This window comes from Cnephaeus nilssonii (assembly GCF_951640355.1).
Source record: "Cnephaeus nilssonii genome assembly, chromosome: 3".
NCBI classification, from domain to species: Eukaryota; Metazoa; Chordata; class Mammalia; order Chiroptera; family Vespertilionidae; genus Cnephaeus; species Cnephaeus nilssonii.
The window spans coordinates 84157992-84168199 of record NC_137074.1 but is presented as its reverse complement, the minus strand read 5'-3'; the positions used below and the strand labels follow the sequence as shown (position 1 = coordinate 84168199).

Below are 10208 nucleotides of genomic sequence, written 5' to 3'. Positions count from 1 at the left end.
TCTCCCAACCAGTCAATAGCAATGAATATCTATAGGGCCCAAATTGTGACCTTTATCGTTTTCCACAAACACATGTTTATATTTTCAAAAAGAAATAATGGGTGGGGGGGTTGAACTAAAAAGGAATGGAAAGGGTTACTTATAGGAGAATGGATGGAATAGAAAGAGGAAAACGGGTCGAGTTGGGTAATACTGGTACTTTTGATTGTACTTTGTTTTTATAGTTTTGACCTTGGAACCACATAAATGTTTTAAAAATTCAATCTTAAAACTAAAAAGCAAAAGCAGCCTGAAAAAGTGAACCTAGCTATATATCTAGATGGTGTTGTAACCAGAGAGGGATTATTTAAGTAATTTAAAACTCAGTATTTTGACTGCATTTCTTATGGAATATATTTTAGAGACAAGAATAATGACAGAGGTTTTAACCTGCATTTAGTAATCTTTAATAATATTGGCATTGTTACCGGAGAAATGTATGGATAGTCTTTTCTCCACAGCGGGAGCGGGGTTCTCGGAGTGCTGCTGCTGGAACAAGCATTTCCGGAGGCACTCACAGGAGCATGAGATGTGGTAGAAAGCTTTATGTGTGTGGAATTTTACCCCTCTGTTTCCAAAGTCCCATTTCCCTTAAACCATGGGGATTCCCACTGACCAAATTGTGTAACTTTGAGCCTCGAAAATAATCCCCTCCCACCACTCAGTCTTCATATGGGGAGTGTGAGAGGCAGCTGATCAATGTTTTGCTCTCACATCAATGTTTCTTCCTGTCTCCCTCCCCTTTCATCTCTCTCTCACAATATCAATCCTCAGCTGCACATTATCCCAGTCCTGGATAATGTGCAGCTGAGGATTCAGGAGAGCTAGAAGCAAAGCCAGTGTCCAGAGTTTCTGTTCCATGTTGGAGCTGGGTCTGGTTTTGCATGAGGCTGGTTGCAGTCCATTAGTCCATTGTGTGTGGGGTCCACATGGCCATGGACCATGTGGGCAAATGCAGGACCATGAGAGTCCTGCAAGCCAGGAGCAGGAACCAAGAAGCAAGAGAGCAAACTCCTTTGTTTAGGAGCTTAGGTATCTCAAATCTTCCCATACCTGCAGTGGCCACACCTATCCTGGCCAATGACCTGTCCCCAGGTGTGATTGACAGGCAAGTAAGTACCTTCCCTATTTATTGGGCATGCCTCTAATATTTGGCCTCTCCTTTGCTCCTTTCCAGTTACTCATAACTAGTTAATTACAACGATATCATTATTCTTGTGTTGAAACATATATATTGTAGGATAAAGCAAATAGTCAATGTCAGTGTTATTAGGAACTGCAGTTTTCAGCATAAGAAAAAAGTGATACAATTTAAGAAGTTAAGTAAAAGTGTGATAATATTTTATTAAAAATGGAAAAATCAATATGGGCTCATGATTTAAATTTTTCTTTCTTAAAAAAACTACCCCCCCCCAGCTTTGTCAACTGAAAAAGGGCCTAGAAAACAATGGCAAGGCAATAGCAATAAATGTTCATAGCACCCAGATTGTGGTCCTTAAAATATCAGTCCTCACTGAAAGGAACAAGGGCTCCTTAGGGAGATGGATGATTCCAGGTCTGGAATATTGTTTCTTACAAAAAGCAAGAAAATATAAAAAACTCGGAGTTGTACGGGAAGAACACAGAAGCCAACACCATGGGGATTCCCACTGACCAAATTGTGTAACTTTGAGCCTCAAAAATAATCCCCTCCCACCACTCAATCTTCATATGGGGAGTGTGAGAGGCAGCTGATCAATGTTTTGCTCTCACATCAATGTTTCTTCCTGTCTCCCTCCCCTTTCATCTCTCTCTCACAATATCAATGAAAAAAATCTTTAAAAAGTAGCTACAATATATTGAAATACAAATATATTTTAAAAATCTATTTCATAATGATATGCCACACAAACCAAAAAAAGCAACTTGATCACCTTTGGAGGTAGATAGAGCATCAATTTATTATTATGAAAATTAGGAAATGAAGCCAAAGGATCAAACATTTACCTTGACTTTTCTCTGAGTTGTATTTAAGTAAGAGTTAGCAAGTAGTTGATGAAACTTAGTTTTTAGCAAAAATTCAGCCAGTAAATGCAAAAGGAGTATAGAACTAGAAAAGTCATGATTTTATAAGCTCTTATAAAATAATGGAATTTAGCAAAGGTCATTGGTGGATGCTAAATTCATTAGATGGAAGTATTTTAGCTGAATCAGGTCATCCAGCTGAATCCACTGATCCATTTTACATCACTAAATGGTACAACCAGATGCCTTCAAAGTAACCAGCACAATGTGGATAATTTTTAATATATATATATATATATATTTTATTGATTTTAAAGAGGAAGGAAGAGGGAGGGAGAGAGAGAAACATCAGTGATGAGAGAGAATCATTGATTGGCTACCTCCTGCACAACCCCCACTGGGGGTTGAGTCAGCAACCCAGGCATGTGCCCTGACTGGGAATTGAACCATGACCTCCTGGTTCATTGGTCGACACTCAACCACTGAGCCATGCCAACCGGGCCATGTGGATAATTTTTAAAGATAGGTGATAAGGGTTCATTAGATTTATTGTTCTATATAATTATTAAATAATATATTTTCACCTGAAATATCTATCAAACCCTGACCAAGACAGTGTGTTATTAAACTTTTTGACCTCTGCCATCTGATAACAAATTGTGTTATTTTGTGATAACTTTTTTTATTTATTTAAGAACTTGTTTTGGTCCAGCTGGTATGGTTCAGTGGTTGAGCGTCAACCTATGAACCAGGAGGTTACAGTTTGATTTCCAGTAAGGGTACATGCTTGGGTTGCAGGCTTGATCCCCAGTTTAGGACATGCAGGATGCAGCGGATCAGTGAGTGATTCTCTTTCATCATTGATGTTTCTCTCTCTCCCTCTCCCATCCTCTCTGAAATCAATAATATATATATATATATATATATATATATATATATATATATATATAAAGAACTTTTGGTGTTTTTCATTTTGTTGTTTTTGCTGTTTCCCAGTTTGTTTCTAATTGAATATAATGTTCTTTATGTGCAGTGCTATGCAAAATAAATGAGATAGAAGTGGCCCCACCTCTCCAGTAAATTGCATGATTTATGCGGACACATTCACACACTGGAAATACAGATGAGCTCAAATATTACAAGCTCAGAATGAACATTTGAGTATTTAAAACATGAATATTTTGTATTTTCAGAAGATAAGGACATAAGATAAGGGTATTTGCATCATGATGCATGTATTTTAAGAAGATAAAGACATAATTAATGTGAAAATTAGAATTGATGGCTGAGGGCTATGAAAACTAGTTTGTTTCTACAATCTTGATGGCCTATTGACCTATTGCTTGTTTTCTTAACCTACCTGACTTCTCTTTCTTAGGTCAATTCTTACGAACTTATTTTAGCTGTAAAATAAAGGAAAAAATGGTGAAATAGATTCTGTAGTACTCTCTTAAACCAGTATATTCTGTAGTCAGTAGGTTTAAAACTCTGGGATGAGAACATGGTTAAAATATTTTTAAGTGGCTGTCTGATTACATATTTGCTATAAAAATACTTTATATCTCTATAGGTTGGCAAATAAACAAGACAAGGAAGGGGCTTTAGGAGAAGCTGATGTGATTGAATGTCTGTCTCTGGAAAAAATGGTCAATGAACACAAGTGCCTATGTCAGATAGTAAGTTTGGGGGTTTGTTTTCCTTTTTTCCCTATGAAATATGTTCATTATAACTTAGTTTTTGTAAAGGTGAAAGGCAATTAGGTGGCAGACAGCTAACAAAATAATCTATTAGTGTTTTAAAAGAACTTTTTTTACCCAGGAAATCACATTCTCACTGTTTTGTTGCTATTAATTAATACTAGTAGCCTGCGCACAAATCCGTGCACCAGTAGCTCGCCAGTAGCTCACTGCTGCCCTCCAGTAGCTCTCCGCCTGCTGCCCTGCCCTCCTGTAGCTCCCCCCACCCCCCTTCATAGCTTGCTGCCCTGCCCCCTCCTGTAGCTCTCCTCTGTCCGCTTGTAGCTTGCTGCCCCACCTTCCTGCTTATCCGTGATCCCATCATTATGTGGTAGATCATTAGGCATATTACATCTTTATTATATAGGATTGTAATATTTGTTTTCAATTTAGTTGTTATTGACTTCCATAAACTGTCTTTTGAGATTTCAAAGACTCTAAATTTGCTTTTTGTTTAAGGTAGTGCTGACAGGACTTGCTGACAAGCTATACGTCTTGCTATATATTTTTAAAATATATTTTTATTGATTTCAGAGAGGAAGGGAGTGGGAGAGAGAAGAAACATCAATGATGAGAGAGAATCATTGATTGGCTGCCTCCTACACTCCTGCTATTGGGGATTGAGCCCACAACATGGGCATGTGTCCTGACAGGGAATCGACAAACCATGACCTCCTGATTCATAGGTTGATGCTCAACCACTGAGCCATGCCAACCAGGCAAATTTTTTAAATGGTAAAGAAAACATATCAATACAAAATTTAAACATACGAGAGGTTTGCAATGAGTTTTGAAAAATCTTATCAGGAGAGTTATATAATCTTAAGAAAGATGGGCAGAAGATTTAAGTATTCTGGTTTCAGAAGATGGGGACATTAGACTGTCAGTCTTAAAAGATGATTACTGCTATTACCGGTAATTCCTTAAGGACTGAAAGTTCGATTTTGTCTTCCAGGGAGTTTGTTTTAACTGGCACTGTTGACTTCCTGTGTTATAGTATCTCTCACAGCTTACAGATATTGTACTTGAAATATTTCAGCTCCTATGTACTAATGTTAGTGGTCATTGCAATGGTATGTTTTGTGAGTTAAATAAGCAGGTGCTTTATATCATTAATTTAATTTTGATTTACCAATAATTATACTTAATGGTTTTTGAGTAGATTTTTGTGGAGAACTTTTAGTTTTTATGTTTAAGCCAAATAAATTGGTGTTTTTCAGGAACCTTGTTCAGCAATCTTGGGATCTGGAAAGAAAATTGACAAGTCCATTAAAAAAGGCCTTTATTGGCTGCTAGATATCATTGCAAGAGACTTTGATGCCTTAAATGAACGCATCCAAAAGGACACAACAGAACAACGTGCTCTTGAGGAGCAAGAGAAACGAGAAAGGGCTGAACGAGTGCGAAAATTACGAGAAGAAAGGTAAGTAGATTAATTTTGTACCACAGTGCATTTGAAACAAAAACAAACAAAAAACACCACAATTTTATGAATAATTTCTTAGTTCTGTCTATTCAGTTTCTTTTTTGTGTCTGAGGGAAGACACTGTACAAATTTTCTGTTTTTATGGATCTTTCTCTACACAAGTTTGGGCAATAGGATTCTACTTTTCCTGGTGGTATTATGGTAGTTAAATTTATTCCTTATGTATTTATTATTTCTAAGAGATTTAAAATTTTTATCTCTTATTTCTTATTGCAGTGGTTTTCAATCAGTATGCTGATTTTGCTTCTCAGAGGGCATTTGGCAATGTCTAGGAACATTTTTACTTGTCACAGCTGGGGACGAGGTGAAGTGCTACTGGCATGTAGTGGGTAGAGACCAGGAAGCTGCTCAATATTTAGTGCTACACAGGACAGTCCCCTACAACAGACAATTAGTGAGTCCACTGTCACTTACTAAGAAACCCTTCTTTAATCTCAGCAAAGACAGAAGGCAAGCTGATAGTGGATCAATCAACTGAAGCAAAATCTGATCTTCAACACTAGTTTTCTCACAAAATAAACTAAATTATACTGTCTCAGGTTTTTAAAATATATCTTTCAAATTATTTTAAAAATATATTTCCTGAAAGGAAACTTTTAAGCTAAATTTAGCAAATTTTGAATTAAAAAACAATGATTTCATAAATTCTACCACAGAATCACTTCTAATAATCTTAATGCTGTGAAAAAGTACTCATATTTGATTAAAAGTCAAATTTAGTACTTTATCCCAAGATTTCTCTTTTTTTTTTTTCCCAACTAGATAGTTGCATAGTAGGGGAGGGGAGAAATCAAAAGATATTTAAGTGAGCTCTTGCAAGATCTAAAGTTGTCTTCCATCTACCTAAGAAATATTAGCCTTCCATATGCTGTAACATACTTGCAGCCTAGTAGACATGAACCCACTAAACTGCCCTTGGTGGTGCCTTTGTGAGGTATTTTTTTACACTGAAAGGAAATCCTCTGATTAAAGTTATCTTTCATTTAATTTAGAGGTAGGACTTGAAGGAAAGAAATACTTGTAGAGATTACTCCCCATTGCCAAGTGCTTAATAATATGAGCAGATCATTTATCTAGGATCTCTCTTGATACTGATATGAGGTTTTAGTTCCTGTGAGAAATTTAGTATTCTATCCTACTGTATATTTTCATGATATAAAGCTCAGTAAACCAATCATTAATGTAGTTCTACCTTTTATATACTTATAAAAATACAATATATGGCCATACTTTTCTGAAGACTCCTTTGCTTTTTTTCCATTAAGAAAACAAACAAAAAGAACAAAAAATATTGAGCTGGATAAAAGAAATCTGATGTTAGTCATCCCCCCCGCCCTCAAGTTCTTACCTTTTCCATAAAGATGTTCTAGGTCATGTGATGGCAGGCTTTTCTAATACCCATTCCCCTTTCCTCCTCTCTCCTACCATACTACGTGTGGTCTAAGGCCTCTCCTGCTGAGCACAGTCTCCATAATTAAAAGTAAATTGGCATTTAGAGAGGAGTTATTAAAAAAACAACACTTTTTTACTTCATTAAATCCAATCTTAAAGATTGAGATATTTTTGAAAAACTGTAAAAAAATTATTGTTGGTATCTGAAAATAGTATTATAATACTAGATACCTGAAACTGCTTGCTAATAAATTAGTAACATTGATAGCAATTACTGTCCTTTAAGTGCTTTCACATATATTACTTTAGCTGAAACAACCCTATGAAGTAGATATTTTTATCCACATGGGAAAACTGTCATTCAAAGATCCAGATACATGTCCAAGGTCACAGAGGTCATAAATTGCAGATCTCTAAATCTTGGTTGGCTATGTTCAGAATGAAAGGATAGACCTTTCCATCAGAGGACATAATTAATAAGTGTCATAGTAATGAACATTCACATTGCTGTACTATACTTGCAGCCCAGTTGCAGATATACACTAGTCACCAGCTACTTGTTTATAACTTAATTACTCTTCATGTATGGGGCAACATTAACTAAAAGTCACAGAGATAGTAAATGTTTCAGTAGTAACAAATATGGAAATACTTAATATAAGTGATATAGTGCAACTTATCTTTATAGCCTCTTCTATTATGCAAAGCAGCAGTCATTATCTAGTTCATATATGATAAGTAATTTGACACAGCCCTTGAGAAGAGGGTTAAGAGGACTCATGTATCTGTTAACATAAATGAAGAGGTCAGCATTGGTTTGGGGTGGTAATTAATAAATTGATAAATATAATAACCTAGCACATAGGATAATTAATATGCACTGTTGACATTAAGAAATCAGTCATAGGGAATGCTATTTTTGTCATTTCTATCTTTTAAAAATTCAAATGAATAATCTTTACAGAGGGGTAGAGGCCTGTAAACTGCATAAGGATTTCTGAAAATCTCTCAGTAATTTAAAGCCATATCCAGATGTTTAAATTACTAAATTTAATAGCCTTAAAACTATTTCAAGTGTTCTTAAACATGGTTCAGCATTTTCTCAGGAATTACAATTTTTTCCCCTCAAACAATAGAGAACAAAGAGAGCGAGAACAGGCTGAACTCGATGGAACCAGTGGTCTGGCTGAGGTGGATCCAGAACCAATTATTGTTAATCCTTTCCAGCCGATAGCAACTGTAATCATTGAGGTATGGATGGTGGCAAATGTGATTTTTATATCGTAACTTTTAAAGTTGGCAGGGAATTGGGAAAGAATGTAGGGAGGTAGAAGTAAGTATTTCACCAGAGGCCAATTACCATTATTTCTAAAAAAAATTAAGTGGGAGAGACAGGTTAAGATTTGCTGTGTTTTCATCCTCTTCAAATTTATCTTCAGATCTAGCATAAACAGGAAAGGTGACTTCAGAATTCACTGAGAATCAAAATGAAGATTGAATGTAGCAACTGTAATAGTTACTGTTCTGATAAATCGTTTTATGGCATTTATTTCAGATGGTAGTAATATATTTACTATTATTTACATTGTCTCTTTGTCCCTGTATTGCTGTTACTATCATCTCTTTACAGTAATGTTTAGATGCATAAATGAATTTCTAATTGTTTACCCAGGATACTTAAGAGTGTTTGAAATTATAATAAACTAGAGGCCCGGTGCACAAAATTCGTGCATGGGGGGGCGGGTGTCCCTCAGCCCAGCCTACACTCTCTCCATTCGGACATCCCTCTCATAATCCAGGATTGCTGGCTTCCAACCGCTCACCTGCCTGCCTGCCTGATTGCCCCTAACTGCTTCTGCCTGACAGCCTGATCACCCCCTAACCACTCCCCTGCCAGCCTGATAGATGCCTAACTGCTCCTCTGCCAGCCTGATCGATGCCTAACTGCTCCCCTGCCAGCCCAATTGCCCCTAACTGCCCTCCCCTGCAGGCCTGGTCTCCTCCCCCAACTGCCCTCCTCTGCAGGCCTGGTCCCCCCCCCAACTGCCCTCCCCTGCAGGCCTGGTTCCCTCCCCCAACTGCCCTCCCCTGCAGGCCTGGTTCCCTCCCCCAACTTCCCTCCTCTGCAGGCCTGGTCCCCCCCCCCAACTGCTCTCCCCTGCAGGCCTGGTCGCCCCTAACTGCTCTCCCCTGCCAGCCTGGTCCCCCCAACTACCCTCCCCTGCAGGCCTGGTTGCCCCTAACTGCTCTCCCCTGCCAGCCTGGTCCCCCCCAACTGCCCTCCCCTGCAGGCCTGGTCCCTCCCAACTGCCCGCCCCTGTAGGCCTGGTTCCCCCTAACTGCCCTCCCTTGCAGGCCTGGGTTCCCCCCAACTGCCCTCCCCTGCAGGCCTGGTCACCCCCAACTGCCCTCTCTTGCAGACCTGGACCCTCCCAACTGCCCTCCCCTGCAGGCCTGGTCCCCCCAACTACCCTCCCCTGCAGGCCTGGTCCCCCCCATCTGCCCTCCCCTGCAGGCCTGGTCACCCCCAACTGCCCTCTCTTGCAGGCCTGGACCCTCCCAACTGCCCTCCCCTGCCAGCCAGATTGCCCCTAACTGCCCTCCCCTGCCGGCCATCTTGTGGCAGCCATCTTGTGTCCACATGGAGACAGCCATCTTTGACCTCATGGGGGTGGCCATCTTGTGTGATGGTCAATTTGCATATTACTCTTTTATTAGATAAGACTAGAGGCCCAGTGCATGATTGAATCATGCACGTGTAGGGTCCCTACACGCTTTCGCTTTCGATCACGGGGGAGCTGGGTGCCTGTCCACTGGTGCACCAGGCCTTTCAGAAGCCTCTGGCGCGGCGAAAGCTTTTGAAAGGCCTGGTGCCTGAGCGGACAGGCACCCAGCTCCCCCGCTTTTGATGGTCCGCGGTGGGACGTGAGCTCGCTGCCCCAGAGGCCCCTTCTGTGCCGCAGCACAGCCATGGCGCAGACGCTGAGCTCGAGCTGCCGCTGGCGACGCGAGCTCAGCGTCCCGCTGGCCCAATCGGCCACCCCGGCCACCCCGAGTCCCGCCCCCCCATGCCTCCTGGCCAATCGCGGGCATAGCGAAGGTACGGTCAATTTGCATATTTGTCTATTATTAGGTAGGATTCTATACGTGAATATGATTTATTTTTTATTTTAATTATCAGAAATTTTACCAAAATTAATTTGTAGATTATAATCATGAAGAAGTTAAGTGTGTGCGTGTGTGTGTGTGTGTGTGTGCGCATGCGTATTTGTGTCTTTGTTTTCATTTTCGACAGAGAATTTGCGTTAGACCTACTTTAATTGCCCTCAGCAGCCACGCCTCCTCAGAGGCAGAGCTTCCTCAACTTCCCCTCCATTCACCAGAGCTTAATGTGGCAGTTGTTTTATTGGTCCCACTGCCTGCATGTTCTCCATTCCTCTTCCCCTGTCACTGCCTCCTTCCACACAGGTGCTCATCTGGAAAGGTGGATGATTGTTTCTTCCTGGGGCTGCTGCTGAGGAGGGAGGCAGCTCCGTAGGTAAGAAGATGAT

At 40.0% G+C, this 10208-nt stretch overlaps 1 protein-coding gene across 1 annotated transcript in view; it reads left to right on the top strand.

Moving 5' to 3' along the window:
* ARL13B (ARF like GTPase 13B) overlaps positions 1 to 10208 on the top strand; it is a 94067-nt gene that overhangs the window by 60520 nt on the left and 23339 nt on the right. Inside the window, exons 4-6 of the mRNA XM_079766670.1 lie at positions 3614 to 3719; positions 5000 to 5202; positions 7794 to 7908. Of these exons, the coding sequence (XP_079622796.1) occupies positions 3614 to 3719; positions 5000 to 5202; positions 7794 to 7908 (424 nt within the window). The remainder of the gene's footprint in view (positions 1 to 3613; positions 3720 to 4999; positions 5203 to 7793; positions 7909 to 10208) is intronic.